At 36.9% G+C, this 27,578-nt stretch overlaps 4 protein-coding genes across 4 annotated transcripts in view; 2 read left to right on the plus strand and 2 right to left on the minus strand.

Annotated features, from left to right (window-relative positions):
• The window catches only part of zgc:162331 (uncharacterized protein LOC793007 homolog), a 48,211-nt gene extending 32,919 nt beyond the window's left edge, over nucleotides 1-15,292 (minus strand). Inside the window, exons 1-5 of the mRNA XM_020926159.2 lie at nucleotides 14,768-15,292; nucleotides 13,801-14,046; nucleotides 8,976-9,022; nucleotides 2,517-2,650; nucleotides 711-942 (exon numbers count right to left, since the gene is read on the minus strand). The gene's annotated coding sequence lies outside the window, so the exon portion shown is untranslated. The remainder of the gene's footprint in view (nucleotides 1-710; nucleotides 943-2,516; nucleotides 2,651-8,975; nucleotides 9,023-13,800; nucleotides 14,047-14,767) is intronic.
• On the plus strand, nucleotides 794-19,926 carry slc13a4 (solute carrier family 13 member 4). The gene is made up of 16 exons (XM_055153835.1): nucleotides 794-916; nucleotides 7,833-7,961; nucleotides 10,853-10,989; nucleotides 12,117-12,301; nucleotides 13,049-13,103; nucleotides 13,176-13,214; nucleotides 13,290-13,371; nucleotides 13,824-14,008; nucleotides 15,640-15,759; nucleotides 16,686-16,787; nucleotides 16,939-17,040; nucleotides 17,131-17,243; nucleotides 17,795-17,910; nucleotides 18,616-18,777; nucleotides 19,244-19,381; nucleotides 19,671-19,926. The coding sequence occupies exons 1-16, from the start codon at nucleotides 794-796 to the stop codon at nucleotides 19,806-19,808; spliced, it is 1,926 nt and encodes a 641-aa protein (XP_055009810.1). The 3' UTR covers nucleotides 19,809-19,926.
• A 1,028-nt stretch (nucleotides 19,927-20,954) lies between these two features.
• Nucleotides 20,955-22,978, minus strand: LOC110161879 (cytochrome c oxidase assembly factor 6 homolog). The gene is made up of 3 exons (XM_020926717.2): nucleotides 22,805-22,978; nucleotides 22,209-22,402; nucleotides 20,955-21,742 (listed from the first exon to the last, which is right to left on the minus strand). Exons 2-3 carry the CDS (start codon nucleotides 22,350-22,352, stop codon nucleotides 21,644-21,646), a joined length of 243 nt encoding a protein of 80 aa, XP_020782376.2. The 5' UTR covers nucleotides 22,353-22,402; nucleotides 22,805-22,978; the 3' UTR covers nucleotides 20,955-21,643.
• A 35-nt stretch (nucleotides 22,979-23,013) lies between these two features.
• On the plus strand, nucleotides 23,014-25,273 carry LOC110161424 (uncharacterized). The gene is made up of 5 exons (XM_020926162.2): nucleotides 23,014-23,208; nucleotides 23,321-23,505; nucleotides 24,069-24,179; nucleotides 24,451-24,622; nucleotides 24,794-25,273. The coding sequence occupies exons 1-5, from the start codon at nucleotides 23,097-23,099 to the stop codon at nucleotides 25,183-25,185; spliced, it is 972 nt and encodes a 323-aa protein (XP_020781821.2). The 5' UTR covers nucleotides 23,014-23,096; the 3' UTR covers nucleotides 25,186-25,273.
• The last annotated feature ends 2,305 nt before the right edge of the window (nucleotides 25,274-27,578 follow it).

Below are 27,578 nucleotides of genomic sequence, written 5' to 3' on the forward strand. Positions count from 1 at the left end.
TGTGCTCGTGTTCTTTCAATATACTGATCACCGAATGAACACTTCACTCATTCATGTGCCACACTTGTAGGTGGTGACATAATACCGGTATAGGAATAGAGTGCATGTAGTGGAGCCTTAATAACAAAATGTGCATTAAAATTGGTCTTTGTATATTTAATCAACTCATCTAATTAGCCTAGAATAAATGTCAACCTAGCTTTTTGGAAATAAACGGGAGGAACATTTGCTTTGTGTTATGTTGGTGTTTTGTAGTATTGCATATAAAATACAAATACATGTATTGTGTTACTTCTAAAATGATTCTGGACCAATTTAAATTATGAGGCTGCTTATTTAAAAAAAAAAAAAAAAAAAAAAAAAAAAAGTTCTGTGCGCCAAGAGTTAAATCCTCAATATTCAAGAACCGGCACCAGTGACCCACGCACTGACCGCGTGCAAATACCTTAGGCTCTGATTGGTCGAGGGGGTGTCAGTTTAGGTTGGGCCAAATTAACATATTTATCGGGCCATTTAAAACGCCAGAACTTCACCTGCATCCTCTCCACCGTAACATTCACTCACACCACACACACAACACACACTGACGCACAGTTACGCACAAACCAAGAAACCTCAAACTGCATGGAGCGACAATCAGATCCATTCAGCATTTAAGAAACCCAAGTCCAAACACGTCCACTCACCTCAAAACCTCTGGGTGACCTCACCTTTGGCGCTAAATCCAGGAGAAGGTACAGCGCTTCGTGTTCAGCATCATATTCGCATTTGCTGCTCCAAAGCCGGGTCACTCATGAGGTTAGAGGCCGCTGCGAGGATGGATCTGTTCCGGAAGCTGTGGACGGCCAGGAAGCTGCTCGTGGTGGTCCTCATCCCGCTCTCTCTGCTACCGCTGCCGCTCATCCATCCAACCAGCGTGAGTACCACACGAGCGCACCTGTGCTTAAAATACAATATATAAAAATTTTATACATAAACTTTTAAACGTATCAGAGCGATATAATAACCTGGCAATATAGTAACTCTAGGTAGAATTGCAAGTGTACAAATGTGTCTCAGATCAAACTAAGTGGGCCTAAGCGTTTTGCATTCAGATTGAAAAGTATTTGGATTTATTCCACAATTTACTAAAACAAAGTAGCCAATGTATGTAGTTTGGATAATGTTCTGAGTGTTACTTCATTCAAGTGAACTTTAGATACTATCTTAGCACCTGCTGGTGTTATTTGCAATGTGAAATCAATTGCTCTTCGTCATATTAGCTTTAATTTGCCAAACATAGTATTGTGGTGACATAACTACTCAGTTAGTTTAATGCATGTCTGTAGCTGGGGGGCTAGTATCGCACCCACCCACAAAAACAACATTCATTCATTAGGAAATAATTACAGAGAAGCTTTACCAACAGTTCTCTTGTTGCATTGCTCCACCTGTTGATGAAGTTTAAATGCCCCTTATTATACAGAATTTGAGCTTTTCGCCATGTTATAACATTACCTCATCAAAGACATACCTGGAGTTGTGTTTTGTATGTTTGAGTACCCCTTAATTATTATTCTGTCTACATCTTCAAAGCTCAAAATGCTCTGTTCTTACTTGTAATGTCATGGTAAGGGAGCTGTTTCAAGTCAACAGCTACCTTTTGTCTTTCGTTCAATAGAGATGGGCAATGCCAGGGCTGAAATGATCCAAATGATTCTAGTGAAGGTGTATGGAGTTTAAAAGCACAGTGGAGCACTTCCTTACCACAAGGTAGAACTGAGCGTTTTCAGTTTGAGAGAACGTAGCCTAAATATACAAGGTTTATGTGTTAAACATGTATGAATAAAACAAAATGCAACACCAGGTATGTTTTTGATGGGAAAACATAGATCAGAAAGTAGCGTAATATGGGTCTTTTAATTCCTTCCACTGACTGTTCATTGCTGTATTGACGTCATAAAGAAAAATATGCTTGTTTCAGCATTTAAGTTGATCAGTACTGTGATATTGTATTATTGATCTGTTCATTTTATCAGGCATACCACATGTTTTACTTCTTGTCTTCTAACCAAAATTTAAACACTCCTCTGTTCAACCATACATTGCATTTTCTTCAACAAATCATAACAGTCAACAAAGTGTAATTTTCTGTCAGACGATCAGTGACTTGCTTGTTTTTGTTGATACGTCATTACTCTGCCTGGAATGTTCCACAGTATGACACTAAACACATTACATTTATTCAATTACAGATGGTTTTGAAGGTTAAAAAAAAAAAAAAAAATAGAAAAACAGGCTGACTGTGAGCGGGGTTGCCTTTCCACAGATCTGACCTGTAACTTGGCCTGGTTTGGTCTCTGTGAAGATAGGAAAGTTTAATACCATACTGTGAAACATTCCAGACAAAGCAATAACAACATTTAAGAATTTAAGAAAAGCTACACAGTGTATTTTTAAAGCACTAAATTCAAAGTGACATATTATTCCTATTCAGCCTGTACAGTTAGTTCAATGAATATTCATATCATAAATACCTGGTTTCTTTTGTTGATTGCCGCTCTGTTAGGGGCTGGTGCTTGATGTCTTGATAGGATTTGAGTTGAGAGAAAAGAGCCGTGGGAGGGGCCCTCACTGGAACACTGTCCCCTCTGTCCCACTGTAGTTCTGTCTGAGTGAAGGGGAGATGTCACCACATGTTGATGAGAGGGAGATAAGAGCCGCTCCAAAACACAAAGGATGTGTTAACTACGCGTTACCAAATGATTATGCCAGTTTCTGTTGTAGTTTTAAAACTTTTGAGTTGTCAGAAAGTAGGTCAAAATACTGAAACTTGTGCATGTTAATCTGCAGTGATCCAGTCTGTACAATCAGAGCTGTACATGTCATTATTTTGTAGGCATTGCAAAGCATGACTGACTAGAGGTAGGTAGAGTAGCCTAATTATATTGCTGTAAAAGTATTATAGTGACTAATAATATGCTAATATTAATAATATGACTTGAATTAATAACACAGTAATATGAACTGAGCTGAAGTAAAAATGGTACTCAAGTAAAAGTTAAACTTTCGGAAAGAAACAACTTTTACTTTCAGAAAACCTTTTACTTTCTTGGGAATTCCTATATAAAACTTTCACTGTAAAGAAAATAAAATATATTTTGTAACCTTTGACATAGTAAATATGAGATTAAGTACTGTATTACAAAGTTACAGGGAATACAAAATCATTCAAAAATGTGTTAAAGGTCCTATATTATGCAAAATTGACACTTGAGAGCTTTAAACCATGTTATAATTCTGTAACTTCATCAAAAACATACCTGGAGTGGTGTTTTGTTTCATTCATGTTTGAGTTATCCTGTATTATTAGTCTGTCTACATATCCAAAGCTCAAAATGCTCTGTTCCACCTTGTGATGTCATGAAGTGATAGTTTTCAGGTTAACAGCTACTTTTTACCTTTTGTTTACTAGACATTGGCAATTAGCAAAATTTTAATTAACCAGATTATTCTAATGAAGTTTGAATAATCAGTTTAAAACACAGTGGAGCAATTCCTGTATTACCACGTGACATTACAAGGTGGAAGAGACTTTACTTTGTTACTATTAACCATCATTGCCACATGTAAAGTCAGTCAGTTCACAATATGTTGTGCTCTTTTATTATTGCAAAGGAATTAATGAATGCTTTTGCTTAAAACATGGCATCAATGGACCTTCTGATCCTAAGTTTTTTTAGATGCAATGAGCTAGTGCGTACAGCTATGCATACAAACATACCTGGAGTTGTGTTTTGTTTCATTCACACACATTTAAAATTTTTAGGCTGAGATTTGTCTCAAACTGAAACCAGCCTGTTCCACCTTTTCACTCTGATGTCACGTTGTAAAACAGGAAGTGCGCCACTGTGTTTTTAAACTCCATATAACTTCACTAGAATCATTTGGTTAATTTCGGACTTGAAATTGCTAGCCTCTTCTAAACAAAAATTTTTCTGAAAACTACCACTTCATGACATCACAAAGTGGTACAGAGCATTTTGAGCTTTGGAGATGTAGACAGACTGTGTGAATGAAACAAAACACAACTCCAGGTCTGTTTTCGATGAGACAATCACATTTTAACATCGCTTAAAGCTCACAAGAGTTTTTAAGGACCTTTAATAACCCACTGTCTTTCTTGTGCATGGAGTCAGGGACATTTTGGTACACCACACAGTTTGAACCCACAGGGAACAAAGGAACAACACTTGACCAAAGAGAAACAGAAAAAAAACCTGTCATTAAGTTATATAATGAGTTCACCCTGCTGGATTTGGCCCTGCATGGCAGCCTTACGACACAGTCTCCAGACGGGACAGGAATGTGATGGAGGGTGCAGGAGCGTGCGAGGAAGTTGAGGGGGTGTAGGGGTTCATACAGCTGTGTCTCTAGGACATGAGGGGGGACATGAGGGGGCACACGAGGGGGACACGAGAGGGGACATGAGAGGGACACCAGCGGGGTGCAGTCAGGACAGTTCACAGGCAGAAAGTACTGGAAAGAACTGTACCTTTTACTGTTGACATTTGGACTCACGATATCAGTCACATGAATGGAAGTAGGGCTAGGAATGTCACAATAATTACTGTATCGACTTCAATGTATGACAGCAAGAACAGTGTATTTTAGAGCTCAGGGTTTATCATAATCATAAAAGTCGCTTTACTGGGATTATTCTACTTTGTGTCAATGACTAAAGCAGATTCAATATTATTGTTTATTGCAAAATTTCTCTCAATATTGTGCTTCAAAATGTGTTATTGTGACAGGCCTAATCACGGCTGCTTCATTACTGGAGGAAAAATCTAATTATTTGGATCAATATAAAGGTCATGATTATTTTATTTATGATCTGAAAAGACAAATAAAAGTATAATTTATGATTATTAATGTTCTGATTCAATGAGGGAAAGAACATGGACCCATATTGATTCCAGACAGATTTAAGAAGTTTTGATATAGACAATTGTAGGAGTATCTAATATTGAAAAAGTTATTTACTCATGGGTTTGGTGAAGTTTTGTCAGAGATCATTGGTGCACCATTTCCTCAGCCTAACTCTGAGTTAACAAAGCTGTGATGAGACAGTCAATAGAAAACTGCTCCTTCAGCTCCTCACACCTTTATCAAACTGAGGTCAAACAGATAATGTCATGTGACACTTACTCAAATTACATCAGAGCCATTCATTGGGGAAAGGAAAAGAAGAAGGAAAGAAGCATTTTCTTTAAAGGTTCTCTATGTAACTTCCCTGGTGGAGGGAACACCACTTGATTGTCTCCATGGAGCTGTTATTGCTTTGCAATTTGTGCAATAATTTTCCAAATTATGTAGCTTGCATTTACTCAATTACATGTGGTTTTATTGCTCAAAATACTTTGAAAAACATACATTCTTATTGTGAGTGGGCTTGCTTCTCCACAGATCTACCTTTTGCATTTTTACATGTTTCTCCCTAGTCTGGGCACCAAAACATGGGCAATAGGAATAATCCTCCAGCTAAGGTAGTCCTGACCAATCTGGAGGTGGGTCTCTGGGGCATTGATTGAAGAGTGGGTCAAATGCAAAGAAAAGATATCCCTCATGAGACATCAGTAAAGTATATCTTAACTACGTCTACATGGAGATACACTGTATAGGTTTAATTTCATACTCTCTATACATTTTACAAAGGAATAACATCTCCATGAGATAAGCAAGTGACAGTCTCCTCCAAAAAAGTTGCAATGTGCACCTTTAAGTATGGCTTTAATTGGACCCACCTTGACTATTTATTTAGCAAATTGTATGTACACTATACTTTACTAGAAAAAATCATGCTAAAACAATATTTTATATACAAAAGCATATTTAACATTTTTCCACCTCACTACTGGGACGATAGTTCCCTCCCTTCCCCGCTGCAGCTGGTGAAAACATGACTGGACCTGGCTTGTCTTCTGGCACTAGAGCTTTGACCTTTGACCTTGGCAGGGAAATGTACGAAAGCCTGCTGGGACCAAACAAACTCAGTCCAGCTCACCCCAGGAGCCTGTGCGTCACTCACTTTGATACTTAACTCTTACCCAATTACAAAAAACTGTCACTTAGACCAATGTTCTTCTTCTAAGAAACACATGAGGGACAGCAGTTGGACCATTTGTCCCTGTTTGCAGAAGCAGACTGACAGCACTGACAGCACTGACAGCACTGAGATATGTAGACATGTGCTAGCTGGTAATGGGAGTTTTATTTTTTTATTTTTATCTGCAAATCTTCTGGATGTTTAAAATGTGAACTTTGGACATCCAGAGATCGTTAAGCAGTTGCAATGCTTGTTTGAAAAACAGCAATTTCCCAAATAGTGAAGCCCTAGACACAAGGCTGGTGAATTGCTCAAGAACACAAGGACAGTATGAACTAGCCTAAGCAGGGATGGAATCACTGACCTTACAGCAAGTGATTTTCCCCTCAAAGGTGCATACTGCACTATGTAACTTGGTCTGTCACCTTCATGAGCGACGTTATTGCTTTACCTGGAATGATCAATACATGTTTTTCAGGCTAGTTTGCTTGCAATAAAGACAACTTTAACTGTTTAATTTACTAAATGCAAGAAAGGTTCAGTGCCATACTGTGAAAAAATCCTGAAAAAGCAATAACTTCTCCATGGAGATACACAGATGGCAGATCACCCACCAGAATAAAAATACATAATACACCTTTAGCAGTAAAATAGTGTTGACTGTATCTTTGAAACAGGGAAAATGTAAGTGATGCATCAACGCAACATAAGAAATAATATTTACTTCAAATATACCAAATTTACTCAAGGTGCTGTGTTGTGTGATTCTTAGTTTAAGTTTTCTCTCGGACACAAAGCTTTTATCTAGTTAAGAAAATATCTTGTATTGACTTTTGCATTTGAATTTTGAATTTTGAATTTGAATTTTGCATTTAAATGTAAGTTTGTTGCATGGCCAGCATTGTTTAACTTGTATGGAGCAATAATCAATCATCAGTCAGAGATCTTTTTGTTCTCTTTTTTCACTTTTTGATTTTGTCTTTTCATACCATTAAAAGCTTTATTAAGTGAAGTCAGCAACTTACAGAAATTGCTGCAAGGTGTGAATTCAATGCATAAAAACATTTAATGTTGGGGTTTTTCTTCTTGGGTTTATCATTAATGTAACGATTTGTTCCTCATCTCAGATTTTGACATTGACATCATTGACAGACTTGACTATTCTCGATCGTATCTGATGGATGGAGGGTTTTGATTTTAATTACTTTAAAAGTCAACTTTTACACAGAATTACAAGCCTGAACACATTCAATAATTTGCCTCTGACAAGCTCTTTGCTTGTAAGGCTAGTCTACTGATTCACTTTATAAAATGTTGCATAAATAAATAAATAAGGGGAAGACTTGTACAATGTATTGAGTTGAGATATTAAATTGGATTTTTTTCATGGATGCAGCTCTTGAAATTCTAATTCTCAGTTACAGTGCTGTTAATTACCAATTATACATTCATGTGCATATACTGTATTTACCAATGTCAACACTCTTGAACCCCAAACCATTATTTTTTTGTTTTATCAATTTATTTCCAAAATTGACTACTATTGTACACAACTTTCACTTGGTCACACGTTTGGTCTTTAGTTTTTAACATTTAGATCTTAAAGCTGCTTATGGTCAAAGAGTTTGTGTTCATATTACATAACAAAAATGCTTCATCAGCCCTGTACAGCATACACTCAGACATTATATCTATATTGATATATGATTTACACATAATGGTTGAATGCATTTTCTTTTTCCAGGAGGCGAGCTGTGCGTATGTTCTGATTGTCACAGCCATTTACTGGGTGTCAGAGGCGGTTCCTTTGGGTGCTGCTGCCCTGGTCCCTGCTTTCCTCTATCCTCTGTTCGGAGTGCTCAAGTCCAGTGAGGTGAGTCAAAATACTTTCTTGTTCAGATCATCCTTCAGTCACAGTGCATTTTAGTAATCACATATATTTCTAAATCAATCATGAAAAGTATAGCATATTGCAAAATATTGCATATTTGTTTTATACTGAGTGATTTGTTCTTGAACAATGCCTTATCCTAAGCCCTGTTCTGATGTACCATTAATAAACGCTGGTGGTTAATATTTTAAAAAGTTGTAGTTCCAAAAAGTAGTGAAAATAAGACCAAAAATATTTGCCAAATGCATTTTGTCAACTGAACCACACAATTTATTTATTATAAATTATATCCAAATCTCGTGGAGCCAGTCTTGAGTTTCATCTCTTGTGGGAATTCTGTCTCATCTTGTCCCTGCTTCATACTATAACATGAGCTCATAACTGAAGTCAGTGCCTACTGACTACATCTACTGTCACTGATACACTGGTACATTGTATAGTATTTTGATAAGAAATCAATGAAAAAATAAGACACCATAAAAACTCAGATACGATATGAGGCAACACAAATAGGAGCCTTAACATGTAGTCAACTGTAGTAAGCAATATTTGCTGTAATGTTTCACATTTAAGTCCTTATTTAACCTGTGACTGCACTTTTTGTCACCCTGAGTTCTCAGTGAAAAGGCTTAAAGTTTCTGTTCAGTTCAGCTGAAACCTGGATTTGTTAATGTGGATTTAAGAAGTCGGGTTTATTATATGTAACATAATGAGATTATAACACACAAGCCCCATACAGTAAACCTGGGGTCAAACTCAGGGCACACTCTTCTTGTGCTTAACGGCACACCTCTGTCTCACAGGCTCATGTCTTATTCAGGATCGGTGTCAGAATAGGTTTTTGACAAAAGTTAAATTTTTGTTTTGTAATTCACGAAAAGAAATAAAATCCTTTCTTGCTATGAATTCACAGAATGTCACTGACTGACTTATGACATTTATTAAGTTACTTGTGACTTATTGCTAAAAACTACCTTGAAAAAATTGCATTCTTACTGTGAGTGGGGTTGCCTTTCCACAGATCTGACCGGTAACTTGTCCTGCTGAAGAAGACATAAAAGTGCAAGTTACATAGTGCATACTAGTTAAATGAGTGACAGAAAAACTAACTTGACTTTTGTTTTGGCTCCTTATATACAAAGCATTACCACACCTGGGCTATGTGTTGTCAAAGTACTATTAGGCTAGTACACCATTCATTTATTCAGGCAAGTTGGCTAGAACTGAACTGGCAATCTTCTGGTTATAAGACTGTACTACCAACAACACCCTGAATGAATACTTGGCAATTAACTAAAGCGGCACATTTGGTCAGATAATCTCACTCTCTCTTTTCAATCTTTGTTACATAAAAGTGAGCCAAGTTTCCTGTGACATAATCGTGGTGACAAACAGTGACAAATCTGCAGTTAACACCAATGTAAGCCTCTTGTTCCATAAATATACCAGCAACAAGATTTATGCAACATTTTCACTTTATTATGGCGCTCTCGGGGTGGTCCAGACACATGGTCATTTACAGTTATGAATTCATTGTGTTTTCACCTATGGATAGACTGTATAAAGAAGATTAGCAGATTATTGGAGCGAACAGGAATAGGAATTTATTTACAGACAAAATTGCGAAATAAAAACACCAGGATCATGTAGAGCGGGTTAATACAAACATTTTAAGACCAAATGATGAGGCTCACAACAGCAGTCACAGAGATAGTATTGACAATTTTTCAAAGTCATTTGGAAACAGAGTTGATGGAGCCAGAAATGGACCCATGCACACTTCCTGTATGGAACACAGTGGTTAGCTCTGTCCATTCATATATACAGTTTAGACCGGCAGAGACTGATACATCCAATGAATGGTTTACGCTACTGAATGAATTAACTTTGTCACTTAGACCTTAGGAGGTTTGTGATATAAAAAGAAGAGGAGGAGGAGAGGAGGAGGTGACAATAGCTGCTGCAGTGGAGTTAGAGTGTAGGGATGTGTGATGAAACCTCAGCGTAGCAAAGTTTACTTGCGTTCAGTTTAGATAGGATTTTCCTGTGTCAGTGAAAACAGACTGATATTGACACTCATTTAGGATTGATTGTTGTTCATAAAAAAGTAAAAGAATATGTTCTAGGTGAGAGGTGAGATACGTAGTCTTATACAACAACATACAGCAATGAACCCAGCAGAGGAAAGTGGAGCAGATTAATAGAAATCCAAACATGAAGCTGAACAGGGGAAATGGGTGAGACACAAGTAAACATGGGCCTGTTTACAAAATGTATTTCACGCTGGTTTGTCAAAGCCTATAACCAGTAGTTTTGCGCTATAACGCTTTAATTAATTCAGTTTTAGATCTCTTTTAAATTAGGTAGTTATCATTGCCATAAGTATTTACGTAGAGTTAAGGGATATAATTTCCAAATATTATAACATATTTTAGATGTATATTATATGATCCCAGATAAAGGTGAGGCAAGTTTAAATATATTATTATAAATAAGCATAATCTGAAAAAAATTTAATATTAATAATTGATCATGTCAAGGAAATTAACTGAAAGCTTCAACTCTCAATTCTGTTTTAAACACAGTAATGCTAAGCAGCTAGTTAATATATTGAGCGATAATTAATAGAGCTCTGCCGATATTTTTGGACCGGTATGTAAGGCCGATTTTAATCATTTTCACCAAATATCTTAAGTCCCCTTGTATAACAAAACTATGAGAGCGGGGTGCAGTCACCTTTTGTGCAACTACCTCTGTTTTCTCTGTTTTAAAATATTAATATAAAACTTTGTGTGTATTTTTAGGCAGCAGATTCCAAAAAACATCTTATCTCTACTCATTTTAACTGTCTTTTTGTTGTTGTGATTGTGCAGGTGGCAGCAGAGTATTGTAAAGACACCACTCTGCTGCTCATGGGAGTCATCTGTCTCGCGGCGTCCATCGAGAAGTGGAACCTGCACAAACGCATCGCTCTGAGGATGGTGATGGTCGCAGGGGCCAAACCGGGAATGTAAGAAAACATTATTCCTGGCTTTCAGATGCCAGTACAACATTCTATAGGCCAATAATATTAATGTTATAATGTTGTTTCCTCTTCGCATATACACCTGGAGTTTTATTTCATTCACACATGTTTAACACACAAATACAGAAAACACTCTGGTCCACCTTGTGATATCATGTGGTAATACCTGAAGTGTTTTATAGTACACCTTCATGAGAATCATTTGAATGATTTCAGCCCTGGAATTGCCTATCTTTACTGAATTAAAGGTAAAAGGTAGGTGTTATCAGGTGCAACTTTGTGCTTTTACCTTTTGGATATTTCACGGTAAAGTTCAATGTAATCCATAGGAAAATCTGTTTTTGCTCCCCATCAGCACTGAATGGCTCTATTTATTCCACTTTTCTGTATATATGCAACAAAATGCCTTCACCTTTTGGCATATTGTTCTTGGAGTTGGTACCAGAAAATCCAGGGCACGTTAAAATGCTTAATCTAACAAGCCTTATGCATATGTAATCCAAGGCATATGGTGTGTACTGGGCAAATATACAGTATTCGAGTTCAAAAAGCTTTGCAGGGGATCAGAATGCAGACAGATATAGGGAACAAGGTGAAAGTAGTATATGTACAGTATTTCATAGCACAAACACACTATCTAAATCTGTGTTTTGACAATGAAAACTGAATTTACTACATAAAAAGAATTTATTTATAGGGCCCATATTAGGCTATTTTCTGATCTAGATTTAACATATAAACCCTGCATATTTAGGCTGAATTCTTAGCTCTCAGCTGTGTTTTTAAACTCTGTACACCTTCACTGGAATAATTTGGATAAAGTAAAAGGTAGCTCTTAATTACCATGTGTGAATGAAACAAAACACAACTCCTGTTTTTGATGAAGTAACAACATTTTAACATAGTTTAAACTCACAAGAGACAATTTTGTGTAATATAGGACTTTTAAGCATTGCAAAAATAATGTTATGCTGTTATTTACAATACTAGTAATACTTTCTCTGTCTCGTCTCTTTCTCTCTCATTATCTCTCACTCTCCTGACTCCCTGACTCTTTTCCCTCTCTGCCACTCTCTGTCTCCCTCCTTCTCACTCTCTCTCTCCCCCCTCAGGTTGGTGCTGGGGTTCATGTGCTGTACAGTCTTTTTGTCTATGTGGTTGAGTAACACCTCGACCACTGCTATGGTGATGCCCATCGCGGAGGCCGTGCTGCAGCAGCTCATCTGCACTGGACTCGCCGACAGCCTGGAGAACCCCGACAGCACCGACGGGACAGAGGACAGTCACGACAACATGGGTATGTGGCCCTGGTACTAATAAGGGAATATTTGGGGAGGTTTGGGCTGTAGCATGTTCTATTTTCTAGACTACAAGACTCTTTTCTTTTTTTTTTGTAATTTTCTTTTTTATTATTTCTTAAGGTGACCAAGTGTATATAAAAATTACAAATAAACTTATACAACCTTATAAAAATAAACCATACATGTTTTCATAGTGCTACCACATGTCCTTATATATAGTTCTATGTATAGTTCTTTCTTAAAATATTTTATTTTATCTATAATTTCTTATTATAGACACAATTTAACTACTTAAGTGTTGCATTATGTTATTTATTTTTGGCAGTTCAAATGTTCTAACAATTTTGTACATTTTGAATACTTTTTGGGGTATAATTTTGCTTCATGGTTTGATTTCGTCTATACCTACTGCAATATATCATATTTCAAAATGTGTTATCGTGACAGGCCTGTGGATATGGGAAATCTGACATGCTTTTAGAAAATAGCCTGTTATTTTTCTGCAGTTTATTTAACTGCAGTACTAATGCGAGATGGGTAGAGTAGCCAAAAAAATTACTCAAGAAGGTTTATATATATATATATATATATATATATATATATATATATATATATATATATATATATATATATATATATATATATATATATATATATATATATATATATATAAATATTGTAAAAAGCAAGTATTTTTATTTGCTGAAATGTCTGAATTCCTTCTGTATGTTACTGTGTTTCAGAAAAAGAACAAAATTTAGAGAAAAACCAACTGGAGCTGCTCTATCGAGAGGACAGGTACAATTACTGTAGCATTGTGTTATAATTGAGTCCACTGTAGAATTAATCCAAGTTGCCTTCTTTTCACAGCAATAACTGTAGTAAACAAGAGCTCTCTACAGTCACTGAGGTGAGCATCAATCATGGACCAGTATTTGATTTAAAACAGCCACAGATTGTAAATAATGTCTGGATGTTTTGTGTGTTACAGAGTGGAGAGCTGAACGGTTTAGGGCTGTGTCCAAACTCACGCATCATGAATAACACAAATGGACATCTACCACAGGTCAGTACATCTTAAAAAGGGTGGGGCACATCCAATATCTGTGATTTTGGAAAGTCTTGAATTACTCAGTTGCCAATCTCACACACAGGAGAGAGAGAGAGACAACCAGAAATTCTCTCCGCCTTATTATTGAAAGCCTAAGAAGCAAATATTTTAGGTTTGGAGGAGACAAGTAAACATTGTAATTCATTATTACAGTTTCAGATTGAAAAACACAATAAGATCCACATCACATTCATTCATTAAGGGGCATTTGGATTTTCCTGTTCACTTGTTGTGCATGTACAGTATGAATTCCGTATGGGAATCACTACAGGATCCAACTGTTGTGAAAATATTGTAAATTTTTGGAGAAATTAACCAACTAACAAATAAAATTACCTGATCATGGGACTCAGTTACAGTAGTTAGAGATGTGAAGTGATGTACCTTATTTTGTTTCGTTCCTGTAGGTGGCAGTGGAGATCCCCAATGTGAAGCGAGTAAAGATGAGGAGGGACTCGCAGTACCCGACCAAGAGGGACCACATGATCTGTAAATGTCTGACTCTGAGCATCACGTACGCCGCCACCATCGGAGGGCTCATGACCATCACCGGTACCTCCACCAACCTCATCTTCGCCGAGCAGTTTAACACGTGAGTTCATACAGATCCGGGGAACATGTGGCAGACTGCTGTGAACCACTGAGAGGTCATTGAGAGCAAGAACAAGGCTTAAGAGCTGCAAAGTCAGATGAATGAATGAAAATGCATGACCAAAGTTTGATAATTTTGATAAATGGCATTCAGTTAACAGAACATACAGTAAATGGTGGCACGGTGCACTCATGCTTCACAAAGGGGACTACAGAGTGTGCTTTATATTACCTTAAACAATATGTACTTTAATAATTGCCATTTAACGCAAAAAGAGTAAAATTTGTTACTTCAAGCCTGAACTCTGCTCCAAACCACTTGTTTTTACTGACAGAGGATTGGATTAAAAATCTCCAAACTGACAATTGCACAGTCAATTCTTCATAGGGTCTTTTTGAGAACATTTATACTTTTATTTTGAGTAGAACAAGTCTTTTTTTTTTTCCTTGGTTACTGATCCGGGCAAACCCCCTACTTCCACTTCCACTGCTTTAAGCTTCTCAAAATCTGCTCCAAAGGTCGGAGTTTGACTAAGAATGAGCTTTTGTGAGCTGTTATACTGAACCACAACAAACTATACAGCACTGGACAACAATATAAGAGAAATGTATAAGGCTTGTGCTTAGTCATTCATTTGTTTCATTCAGCGTTCACTCATTCAAGTTTTTGACCGACCTGATATTTCTGGTCCAAGTTTTCCAAATTGGATGCAAATAGGTTGTTCCCAAGACTTGTTTTATGCCATTGACAATAACTTACCCGGTTTAAAAGGGACACAAGCTGGCCACCTTGTCTGAGGTCCAGGTGGGTTAAAGACACATTCAGAGAGTTTTCAAGCTTTCCTAATTTATATTCACACCAGCGAAAGAACAGAAAACGGTCAAAGAAACAAATCTGAAAAACAAGTGATGAGAGAAATTTAAAAAGTGTTTGTGGACAATCTTATAAGACACAAAAATTACGTAAGACAGTAATCTTTCACCTGATTACAAAAGTGCAAGTATTGACAGGCAAATCTTATCACTAACTAGACAAAAAAGCACTGACTGCAGATTATTGAAGGCTGACAAGAGATGGGGCTAAAGAGAGTTCACTTAGCTCCATTTTTATCTACAGTGTAATTAAAGGGCATATATTATCCATGGTTATAATTCTGTTTCGTTATTCAGAAACATACCTGGAGTTGTGTTTTGTTTCAGTCACACATTTAACACACAAACCCTGCAACATTTAGGCTTCGTTCTTTTCTCAAAGTGAAAACACAGTTCCACCTTGTGATGTCATGTGGTTATACAGGAAGTGCTTCACTGCGTCTTTAACTCCACACTTCTTCACTTGAATCATTTGGATGATTTCAGACCTGGAATTGCTAATCTCTTCTGAACTAAAGGTAGAAGGAGCTATTATCTTGGAAACTTCCGCTTCATGACATCACAAGGTGGAACAGAGCATTGTGAGCTTTGGAGATGTAGATAGACTAACAATAAAGGGTTACTCAAACGTATGAATGAAACAAAACACAACTCCGAGTATATTTTTGAGGAGATCACAACATTCTAACACAGCTTAAAGAGTAAATTTTACATAACAGAGGACCTTTAAAGCTAATGCATTCTTTCATTGTTTTTCAGGCGTTATCCAGATGCTAAAGTCATAAACTTTGGCACTTGGTTCATCTTTTCGTTCCCCATCGCCATCATCATGTTGGTGCTCACCTGGCTGTGGCTGCACTTCCTCTTTCTGGGCTGCAAGTAAGTCTGTCTTATGTGTAGTGATTAAACACATTTGCTTAATATAAGAAAGGTTAGCAGTTTACATTGCATTCTGACATTCCTCTTGGGCAAGACACATCATCAGTTTTGTGGTAGAGGACACACCTTTGGACAAAATGGCAGTGGTGGAAGAAGTACTCTATTCTGTTACTTAAGTAAAAGTACAGATGCAAAAAAAAAAAAAAACTAAACTAAAAACAGTAAAGTACAAGTAAAAGAATCACACTATTAAAGTACCTGTATACAAATTTACTGAAAATTTACCCTTCAGCCTTTTCAGCAGGTCTCAAACTATAATAAAAAAACAAAAACATTTTTTTCAGTCCTGTTAAAACATGCAGTGCTGTAGAAAGTACAGATACCTGCTCTCAAATGTAGTGAAGACTTAAAATGCACTTAAGTAAAGTACAGATACTTACATTTTTTACTTATGTACAGTATTTTACTACTTTTACTATATGAAGACTTTAGATATTTGAGACTTTATCAACACCAAAGTGATGAATGCCTTTTGCTCTATGTTCAAAATGTCATTATTGTTCATATTTTAATAATGTTTTGGTCCTTCTTAGTTACCCTATTGCCCTATGAAGAGCCTTGATTGTGCATTTAATATTTTAATTAACTATGAGGAAAAGGATTTCACACTCACAACCACATTCACTGTTGAGTGTCATAGGTCTTTTCATTTGTCCTGCGCATCTGTGTGTAATTACATCTGTGTGGGCCTCTATTTGTCATCAGTGTGGACAGAGCAGTACAATAGCCCCTGTCTGTGGCTTTCTGACCTTAAGAAATATTCTTTACTTTGTGGTCACAAACTGGACCCAGGTTGACCCTAAATGTGTGGTCTAAACACTGTTATTACTGTGAGGTGAAGGTAATGGTGTTTATTCTGTGCTTAGTTTCAGAGAGACGTGTTCTCTGAGTAAGAAACGCAAAACCAGACGAGAGATGCTGTCGGAGCAAAGGATCCACGAGGAGTATGAAAAACTGGGGCCAATCAGGTCAGTACTGTATACTGCATTGTAACAATAAAGTGTCCGTTATACGCCTTTAATAAACTGTCACTTCACTCTTTGGTGATTTGGTCACCAATCTAGAGCAGTTGTCAATACATGGTCACATTATGAAAGTTGTTGGTTTGTTTGCGTGCAGTTACCCAGAGGTGGTGACTGGAGTGTTCTTCGTCCTGATGACTCTGCTGTGGTTCACCAGAGAGCCGGGCTTTGTCCCAGGATGGACCTCCCTGTTTGAGAAGTAAGTGCAAATATTGTTTATAAAGCACACAAATGAGTGTATAAACCAATACACAATAACACAGTGTTCTGCGTGTGTTTCTTTCTACAGAAAAGGCTACAGGACTGATGCCACCGTGTCCGTGCTGTTGGGTTTCCTCCTTTTTCTCATTCCTGCAAAAAGGCCCTTCTCCTCATCCTGTGCATCTGGATGTAAAGACATAGGTGAAAGATCTTTAATTTATGTAACTTTATTTTACCAACATATATTCTCTAAAGAGTCAGTGGTCTGCTTCATAGCTAAAATTATACATTTATTTTATAAATCTTTATGGATTTTGTTTGAATTAGCATGACATTTCATCGACTAAAATTAGACTACAGCTCAAAAGAATTATATGACCAACTCTTGACTAAAACTAAAAATGTTTTTGTCAAAAGACTGAAATACTGAAGTAAGGGTTCATACAGCATCCACCTATATGTTAAGTTACACGACTGTTTGTCTGATCTGGGTCGAGATTTATTGTAGCTGTTGAGTTCAGTGGGTCAGACAAATAACAGCATAAACATGTTCCACATTAGACGTGGGTCAGTTATATGTGCTCATGTGGCTAATCTGGAACATAAACATTCACTTACAATGCAGTTACAGACATTAAAGATATGTTCTACTTTAGTACCATTAACCCCACAGTAGAAAAAATAACTCATCTATTAGCAGTTGTAGTTCCTAACAAAGTATTTTAACATCTCGATACTTTTCTGTTGTTTAGACTCGGAGGAGGACTCTCTGACCCCTATGATCACCTGGAAGGATTTTCAAAGACTGATGCCGTGGGAGATCGTGATCCTTGTGGGAGGAGGCTATGCCCTGGCGGCCGGCTGTAAGGTAATATGTTGTGTCTATGGATGTAGTTGTTACTGATTACAGAATTGGAATAGAAACGGTATGGGACTGAATAATAGAAGACATTGTTGCTTTTTGTGCTTTGTGTATTTCTGTACAGTTCTTAGTACATGTTAATAAGGTCCTAAAACTCAAAAATACAATAAACCTCGATGTATGAATGAAAGAATGGAGCACTTCCAGCTCTGCTGAGTACTGACTCCAAGTTGACTCCAGTTTGCATTTGAAACATACATTGAAAAACCTCTCTTTGTAACTGCTGCACTGAGTCCTGGGGGTTTTACTTTCCTGTTTTTTCTGTTAATAAATCCTGTTTTTTAATATGGAACTTCGCAAATTCATCCCTGTGACCGCTGGCATCATGAGCTTCCTTAGACTGGAGCCAAACACTATGGGTGACGTCACACTTCCTTTGTCCACTTCTTTATACAGCCTCTGGTATGAAGCTCTAATAATTCAACTTAAGAAATAGCTAATAAATAAAATGAAAAAGCGTTTTGGAGTTGGTAGTGCGAATGACAATAGAGAAACCTCTGAGCATTTACTGGTACATACACAATACATGTACACGATTTTTTCACATCAACCAGAGTCTACAGGTGGAAATTACTAGTTTTGCTTTAATCCAGTGATCCAGCCAATGTTCTTATTAGATATTTCTTAACCGAAGGTTGTTGTTTGCTTCAGGTGTCTGGTCTATCGGTGTGGATCGGTCGGCAGCTGGAGCCCATGAGTGGCCTGCCCCCGTGGGCTGTGACCCTGCTGGCCTGTCTGCTCGTGTCCGCGGTCACAGAGTTCGCCTCCAACCCGGCAACTCTCACTGTGTTTCTGCCCATACTCTGTGCACTGGTACTGTCATAACTTTTTACTCTGTATTTATTATGTTTGATTATTGATTATTTGTATGTCCTCACTTATTTTTGTCTTTTAGCCATCAAGTAGGCTTTTTGAAAGTCTTCCAGGGTGTTTTTTATAAGCTATTTGATTAATCACCCAAACAAGTAACTTTGACCAACTGTTTTCTAAATAATTATCAAGAATTTAGCAAAATACAGATTAGCCACTTAAAATGCATGACTTAGTCATAGTAAACTGTAAGCATAGTTTGCATTTTAGCATTATAGAGTAATTGCATGAAGCACTGAGACAGATTGAGGACAATGCTGCCCCCTATCTACAAATACCAAAGACTCACACCAGTCTATATGTACATTTAATTAAAAGACTGCTTTATGGTCAACTGTTTTTAATGTATGATATATAAAAATATATCTAAGATGTCCAAAATAGTTTAAACTTTTTTTTTTTTCCACAGTCGGAGACCTTGCAGATTAACCCTCTCCACACCCTGATCCCAGCCACCATGTGCGTCTCATTCGGGGTCATGCTTCCAGTGGGAAACCCTCCAAATGCCATCGTCTTCAGTTATGGGCATGTGCAGATCAGAGATATGGTAAGACAAATGAAAACAAAAACCACCACCAAGAATTACTTAAAAATTAACTTGCAAGTCTATACATTTTAAAATTTGAGAACACAGTATATATTTATTAAATAAGTTTGCATATTTACACTGTCTTTTGATAGTAATCTTGCATATTTTATTTTGGCCATAGCAGCATAGTTAACGTAAAAAGTAGTATCAATACTTATAGGTTTTTCTAACAGAAAAATTATAACATAATAGAAGATAATAATTATATTAACTGAAAGTGTATTTATTCTATTTTCTCTCTGCACAGGTTAAAGCTGGATTTGGAGTTAACCTGATAGGAGTGGCTGTTGTCATGTTGGCCATCACCACATGGGGTGTCCCCCTGTTTAACCTCACAGAGTTCCCAGTCTGGGCCATGGGCAGAAACGTCACAGTGGGCCTATAACACCACTGAGTCAGGACTAAAGGGGGAATATACCAGAGACAGTCAACATACAGCTACAAGATGGCTGCTGCTTTCAAAGGCTTAGACCTTCCACAAACTGGCCACACAGAGAGATTCATAAATTACATTACTGGAAGCCTTCACCAAAGCTACCACCAAGGGAGACATGTCAGTGTATTGTACCACAATTTTACAAAATCAAAATATTGGTCAGGAAATGGCCGGGATTGAGCTTGTTATACATTTTTTCACTGACCTTAGAAGATGGTGATTGACATTTTAACTACAGCAAAAAAACATTTCCAGCAGACAAATTGGATAAAACTATGTTAGTACATGAATGCTAAAATATTATGATTATTCAAATGTTCAGATAAATTGTGTAAACAACATTGTGTACATGTGTGAGTATTGACCAGGAGAGAGAAAATGTATCTTGAAGGAAATGAACACTATAATCACTACTGAATTTGTCCAAGCTCATGAACTTAATTAGCTGACTATCTTAAACAAAAAGTGTGCCTTTCCCATGACTATATAGCACTACTACCCGATGTCATATTAAGACTAATAATGGCAAGTGTAATGTATAAAATAACTGGGATGCTGGCTGGCAAACATTTTTGATACTTGTCCAATTCAGTATATTGCACAATATAGGTTGAGCAATTCAGGTACCAAGCATCAATAGCCGCACAAACATATAAATAATATGTAAACAGGTGATTTTAATGCAATTTTTGTGAGAAGAATCAAGTCAAACATAATTTTGACTAGCATTATTTTAGTCGGATCAAGTCTTACAATTAAGTATTTGTACATGACATTCACATGATACTGTATTTGCAGTAGAAGATAGACATTATGTGTTTCAATGTAATTTGTGACTTTTTTTTACAGTATATTACAAGATCAGCTTTGGGCTGGACAGCAGCAGAATAATATAAAGTTAAGGAGTTTGTGTTAAGTTATTTAGTGCCAAAGGTTACACACATGGGTGGACTTACCATTTTCTTTGTAAATATGCAAAAATGTAAAATATAAAGTGCCTATTTTCAAATGAGCTGTCACTGTTAAAATCAGAGTAGCCTATTTGTATAGTACAAAGAATATACGTGACAATGACAATAAAAATATGCTCAAATGCTGTATTTATTCATTTTTTATTTCTTAAACTAAGGTATCTTTCGGTAAACCAACTGTATATTAATAAGGCTCACAACATAAAAGATGTTTTTGTTATGGAGAAGTATTTTGTAGCAACAACTGGAGAGTCAAAAATGTCGATGTACTCTAGACTAGGTTATTAAATTAGTAAATTTAGTTAGTTCAGCATAGTCACAAGATTTTATGGTAAATTAATGTATTTGTCAGTGCTTAATTAAAAGAAATGATCAATAAACAGTAATGAAAACACATGAATAGTAAAGAATATAGACACATTTTTTGAAATACTATTCACATATCTGACGTATAAAAAATCCTTTACCAATTTAGCTCTATTTAGGTATTATATATTTTTTTTTTAATTTAAATAAAAAAAAGGCTTATATTGTCAGCATGTCATTTGACACAACCATTAGTGATTTTCTGAAAGGTTAACTGGAGCAGCTGTTTAAATCCTTATTGTATTGTTTTAGAACAACACTTTCAGTATTAAAATTGTACTTTGTGAGCATGTGAGGGGTGTGAGGAGTATTGCTTGACAGTGATTTCAGGGCCATAATAAAATACCATATACAGTTTGTCATTACAATTCCTTCACCTCTGTACAAATAAATAACACCAATATACATTCTCAAATTACATTAGTGCAGCCCTCTCTGGTCCAGTGGTTATGAAGCCTGTTTTGGCCCCTCAGCTGGAGTGAATCCTTCCGTCTGCATTTTCGCTTTGTATTTTAGAAAGTCCCTCCTTTTTGTGAAATACTTGACCTATAATGAAAAGAGAGTTACTGTTTAAATGGTTAGTTAGGCTATTTCTAATGATTTGGTCTCAAGACTGGGTTGTTTTTGGCTTGACATAAACGAATCAAACTCATGACAAAACACAGTTTGGGCAGAGAAAACTAATCACATTGCTAAGACATTTATATACTTTAAACCCAGATTTGACCAGATATTGATTTTCTTCTTTTCATGTTTATACATTGCATTGATTGCAAATTAAATTTTAAACTTATTTTATACAGTTGAGTCTAATCTAACCTCTAGATGTAAAAGCAAGCCAATATGAGGTTTCTCACTTTCTACCTGTACTAAGCATAAATATATTTTCCACAAGTAGACATGTTTTTTTCTGTGGCAATCAAAAGATCAACAAAAAGATACATGTAACACTGGAGATAGATAAAATAATATGAAACCAGCTGGTGGTTACAACATATAAAAACATATTTACCCATTGAGCGGGACACTTGTCTTCAAATTCTATCTGAAAACGTTGACATGATGCAACATTATCATTGTTCTCGTCCATGCATTTCCACAGCAGGTCCCTCGCATCCCAGCAGGCTCTTCTCTCAGATGAGTTTGGGGCTGCCATCACTGTTCGACTTAAGGCCTCCCACTCAGGTATTAAGGCTAAGGCAGGTACTGTTAAGCAGAAAATATGTTACACAGGCTGGCATAGTTCAATACACATTCAGCCAATAAACGATGGTGAGATGCAGTGGAAATGGCATGTAGAGGGCCGATATTGAGGGGAAACATCTTCCAAAAAAAGAATGAGTGTACAAAATGAATGAATGAACAAGCTCTCTCTTAGAAATAATCACAGAAAGTTTGTAATCATTGGTCTTTCAATTACAGGTGTAAAATTATGTTATATTTCTTGAGCCCCATGTTTGTTCAGATTTGAATAATTTACACAAGCATTATCTTCCATTGTTGTGGGTGACGTTATAGAGTCACTCCTGTTAAATAACTTGTTTACGATCATTCCTTTAACACCATGCAGCACTTCGGCGGGTTATATCAGGACAGTTCATCTCTTACCACTCTGAATTCTCTCCCAGAGGATCTCCGGTAACACACCGTCACTCCATAAATGAACAGCGTCACTCCATAAATGAATCCGACAGCTTGTAGTAGTAAAATAAGTATTCTGTAACGCGTGAAGTTACTACGCAAGTGATTTGAAGGGCGCTTGTACTTCCGAGTCGCTTGGTGATGACGTAGTATAAATTCTTGGTTGTGATTGGCCACTACAAACTGATGACGTTTTATTTATCGGCCGCGACAATCAACGAAGAAACGCGATGAGAAAAGTGGCGAGGAATAATACAAAATGCAAATAGTTACCACTCAAACCGAGATAGACTCTTTTATTAAACGAGCGGAAGACGAGTCACATTCAAAATATGTCTGTATATCCGTGGATCGGGGCTTCACCAACAAAGGTACCTGCGTTATAACAAAAGCTTACTAGTTTCTTGTGACCAAACATGCTAATAAAGGAATAAAGGAAACCACGAAAATGTATGCCCTAGCTTAATAATTGTGTTTTTGTAGACTGGCAGCCTTTGCCCAAGAGAAGAGTGTACTGGCAGTGGTCAGGTGGAGAAGGCTCGCCATCTATTGACTTCACCGGGATTCCTTTTATGTTTGTCGGGGGGAAAAGACTTGGTTGCCATCGAGGTAAAGACCGTGCTGTTGCGCAGAAGAAGAAGTATAAAGAAGAGAAAGCAAAAAAGATGGTGAGTTAAATTGCAGGACAGAATAAGAGTCTGTCGTGCTCTAGCAAGTGTAGCAGAAATCTTCCAGCGCTTCATTTGAAACCTCCAGAATTCATGCTCAAATAAAATTAGGATTTGCTGCAACTGCTGAACGTTTTGGGTTGGGTATTCACATCAGCAAGAGCCCTTGGTTCATTCCCTAATGCTTTTAGACAGAAGTCTGGCAATCCTAAGTGTGGAGCTAATTCTGCTTTTTTATAGGACACTCAGTTTTTGAAATCAAATACAACATGTATCAGAAGATAACACCATAATGTTGAAGATGTACTAATAATACATTAGTCTTATATAAAGATTTTCCTGACAATCAAAGTCACTTTTACAATTCAGCGCAATATTCATTCACTGCGTACTCGCTGGTGGTAAGATACTACTGTAGCCGCAGCTGCCATGGGGTAGCACCAGTGGCCCCTCCAACGCACATACCTCATTCATACAAGATTTGCTTAAAACTTAAAATGTGTGATACTGGGTAATAATCATAAGAGCAAGGTTAAATTGAATTTATCTTTCCCATTAAACAGCTGGAGGACTACAGCACACTGAGTCAGACATCTCCTTCACCACACACTAAAAAAGTTGGATGTCCAGCTAATATATGCATAAGCAAGATTGCAATGTTCCCTAAATTCAAGGTAAGTCAGTTACATTTAATATTACATTGTAAACTATTTTAATTTTATGAATAAAATTATGCTTGAAGATGGACAACACCTCTAACATGGTATTTATTGTGATAGATAATAAAATAGTGCAATATTAATACACAGTGTTGATTGATTTTACATTTTTAGGTTATTGTTGGGGAAGCATTCGATCGACTTATACTTTCTCTGAACACCTAAACAACTAGGTCAGACAGCAGTTGTATTGTTTTGTTTATTTATTTGCATTTTTTCATTGTAGCTCAGTGATAACAAAGAAAGGATCCGTAAGAGAACCTCAAAAGCGCTCAGACTGGCTTTACAACAGGACCCTGTGGTGTGGGAGACATGCTTTGTCATCACACACCACAGTGAGCACAGCGGACATGAGGTGGATGAACTCGGTGGAAAGAAGAAAAGAAGGAAAAGACTGAGTAAGTGAAGTTCTAAGTTCTGTGCATATTCTGTTGAAATGTCTCATGAGATCTCTTATTGGAGAAGAAGAATATGTAGGTTGTTGTAATAAAAAGAGCATAAAAATATGATATTGGAGGATTTCTTTGTATAGCATTGTGAGCATGTATGGCCTTCATCTGTTTTTGCAGAGGATAATGAAACCGCAGAAGGTGAATCCCCAGCTCAAAAACGTGCCAGAAAAACACGCCTAAAGAATAAGTGCATCAAACTCACCAAAGAACTGCTGGATAAACTGTATTTCATTGAGGACCTAAACAAACTTGAGGAGACTTCTGGAAAATTAAGCAACTTGTTGGAAGACCTGTCACCATTTAGCCACAGTGAAAATGAGAGGCCTCTGCAAATAGAGGCAAAAAGGGCAAGAAGTTTACCATCTTTTACATCAACACTGACTCAAAAGACCATTCAAAGACCATCCAAATATACTGAAAGATGTGGTGCAACAGTGTGCCGGAAGTCAATGACCCAAGTCACGCTATGGCCTGTGCATTCTGTGGCTAATACATTGGAAATAGAATAGATGCATTGCACAATAATCAGTTTGTTTGAATTTGTTTGCTCTGTAAATGTTATGAGAGATGGCATATGTATTAAAGTGTCTTTACATATTGGTGTTTGGCATTATTAGATTACATGATTCACTATTCAGGCATCGAAAACAACCATTACTACCGTTCCGTTCATTTTATTTTAGAATTTACTGTATTATATTAAATAATGCTGTTTTATTTGTTCATTCTCGCGTTGTTTAGGTTTTCGATCTAAAAAAAAAAAAAAAAATCCAACGTACACTCTCTGACATTAGGTGTAGTATTCACACAGTCTGCCACCTGATGGCGCACTTAGCTCAATAACGGAAGATCTTAAAAAAAAAAAAAATTTAATATATGAAAAAGTAAAGCAAATATTTATGTAAACTTACGTGTACAATTCCTCGACTGTTATTGTTACTATTTTTATAACATAGGTATGTTTAGACTACTTTGCTTTTTGGTTTTATTTGATTTTACACCGATTTATGATTAAAATTTAACCTTTTAATGTTTAGACGATCTAAGCAACCACCTTTGATTCACTGTTTGTCGGTGCTCCAAATGCTGCTGCCAATTGTTTGTCTGAAAAAGATTAGCTCAGCAAATCTAATAGAACTACATTTACAAAACATTAACCTACGCCATTAAAGATGTCTGTGTTGCTGTTACACCATTAAAGGGTCGAAATGGTTCGAGTTAGGTCATGTTTTATGTTTTCTCTTTGGCACCGAGATAAAATGCACGTTGTTGATTAACTCTCTGTTTTCTACAGTGAATCTGAATAGCTGAGCAGGTTTCCATGGAGCTGGGCAGAAATCCCCCTCTCCCATGTGCCTGAAAGTGTCTGAATGAAAAGCACCGCTCTCTTGGTTCCACCCACTTCTCCCTCTTCTGTGAAGTAAGTGTTTGTTTCTCAGAGTTTTCAGCGGGCCCCGATCACTGTCAATGTCCTGCTCCATTTTACTCTCTGCACTCCAAATCTGTGTGGTTCACCCTCAACAAGTGTCCTCTTCTTACCGTTTTCAACTTGGGGTACTCCGCTTCTTTACAGGCCTCCTCTTTGGACTGGGCATTCCTCGTGTAGGTGACTATAAGGATCAAGTGGTGTAGTATAGACAAGTAAGGACAATAAATGTGTGCAAAACATTCAAAGATCTATGGGTACAATTCATTTAAGATGGTGTTACTGTTGCCAGTGAACGGTAGACTGAAATACTGTTACCAATAATTAAGAAAAGTAAGTTAAAAGTGCATAATTTACCACTTGAATAAAAACACAAGACACAATATAACCAACATAAAATACAAGACATACATAAGATTATACTTCAAAAATAAGCATGTATATTACCTGGGACTGCAGTCAAGTTGTGTCAACTAATTTCCCAATCCAAATCCACTTTATTTATATTGCACATTTTATAAATACAAGAAGTGCTGCATATATAAAGATAAAATTAGAACAAAATGTATACAGAGTGTATAAATGCTCAATTTAACCTTGCCTGTCCTTAAAAATGATAACCAATTAAGTCAAATAAAAGTAAAAACATAAAATAGCAATAATTTTAAATGTATCTGGATATTTTATTCTGCTGTTTAGTATAATTTCACTTTACCATATTTAATTGAAATATACTTCATACACTTTCATACAGTCCCATGCCCATACCACCCCTATTTTGAGAACCCCTGATTTACAGCATATGCCATAGATCCACACTTTGTCACTGGAGTCCTCACGGTGTGCAGAGCTGTCAGCAGCAGGATCCTGTTCCCTCTCACCGTGACTCTGATGAGTGACAGCCATGACATCAGCTCACTTTAGGAAGCCCTACTGTTTACTGCTGGATTCCTCACATGTTTTTCTGTGGAGACTTGATATTGTTTACAGTAGCTACTTTTATTCTATAACAGTTTCATTCACACTCTGAAGGTCAAAAGTTGAAGTCATACACTTTCAAAATGTGGCATGGGTTTGTGGATGGTACGAAGACTTTTAGAGTTCTTTTTTCTCAAGATTTATTTATAGGTATTTCCATCTTCTGAAGTGCTTTTTGTGATTTTTTTCCCCTACACAATGATATATTTTATTTGACCGTACTTTCTCCTCGTGTTGAACTGCTGGATGTCATGGGTAGCACACAGAGACATCGACCCCAGCTTCAGTTCACATTGATCTGTGTGAATCTGCTCTGGACCAGTCATTGACCTCCAGCTGCCTCCATGGAAGTCAATACCACCACTAACTGTGAACTGCATTCACTGTACGTCATAAGAGGGGTCAGGCGTGGGCAAAGACTATTAGGTGTACATTAGCAACATGAAGGAAATTTTTTTTGACATTGCAGTTCCCAAGTCAATTGTGAAATCAAGATAC

This window comes from Boleophthalmus pectinirostris, unplaced genomic scaffold (assembly GCF_026225935.1).
Source record: "Boleophthalmus pectinirostris isolate CB_2022bp ecotype Guang Dong unplaced genomic scaffold, ASM2622593v1 HiC_scaffold_18, whole genome shotgun sequence".
Classification (NCBI taxonomy): domain Eukaryota; kingdom Metazoa; phylum Chordata; class Actinopteri; order Gobiiformes; family Gobiidae; genus Boleophthalmus; species Boleophthalmus pectinirostris.

Coding starts and splice junctions, on each gene's coding strand:
- slc13a4 (XM_055153835.1), top strand. CDS start 794: ATGAGGTTAGAGGCCGCTGCGAGGATGGATCTGTTCCGGAAGCTGTGG. Junction 917..7,832: donor CGCTCATCCATCCAACCAGC/GTGAGTACCACA, acceptor TTCTTTTTCCAG/GAGGCGAGCTGTGCGTATGT. Junction 19,382..19,670: donor ATGTGCAGATCAGAGATATG/GTAAGACAAATG, acceptor CTCTCTGCACAG/GTTAAAGCTGGATTTGGAGT.
- LOC110161879 (XM_020926717.2), bottom strand. CDS start 22,352: ATGGCAGCCCCAAACTCATCTGAGAGAAGAGCCTGCTGGGATGCGAGG. Junction 21,743..22,208: donor ACAAGTGTCCCGCTCAATGG/GTAAATATGTTT, acceptor TTTTCATTATAG/GTCAAGTATTTCACAAAAAG.
- LOC110161424 (XM_020926162.2), top strand. CDS start 23,097: ATGCAAATAGTTACCACTCAAACCGAGATAGACTCTTTTATTAAACGA. Junction 23,209..23,320: donor TCGGGGCTTCACCAACAAAG/GTACCTGCGTTA, acceptor GTGTTTTTGTAG/ACTGGCAGCCTTTGCCCAAG. Junction 23,506..24,068: donor AAGAGAAAGCAAAAAAGATG/GTGAGTTAAATT, acceptor CCCATTAAACAG/CTGGAGGACTACAGCACACT.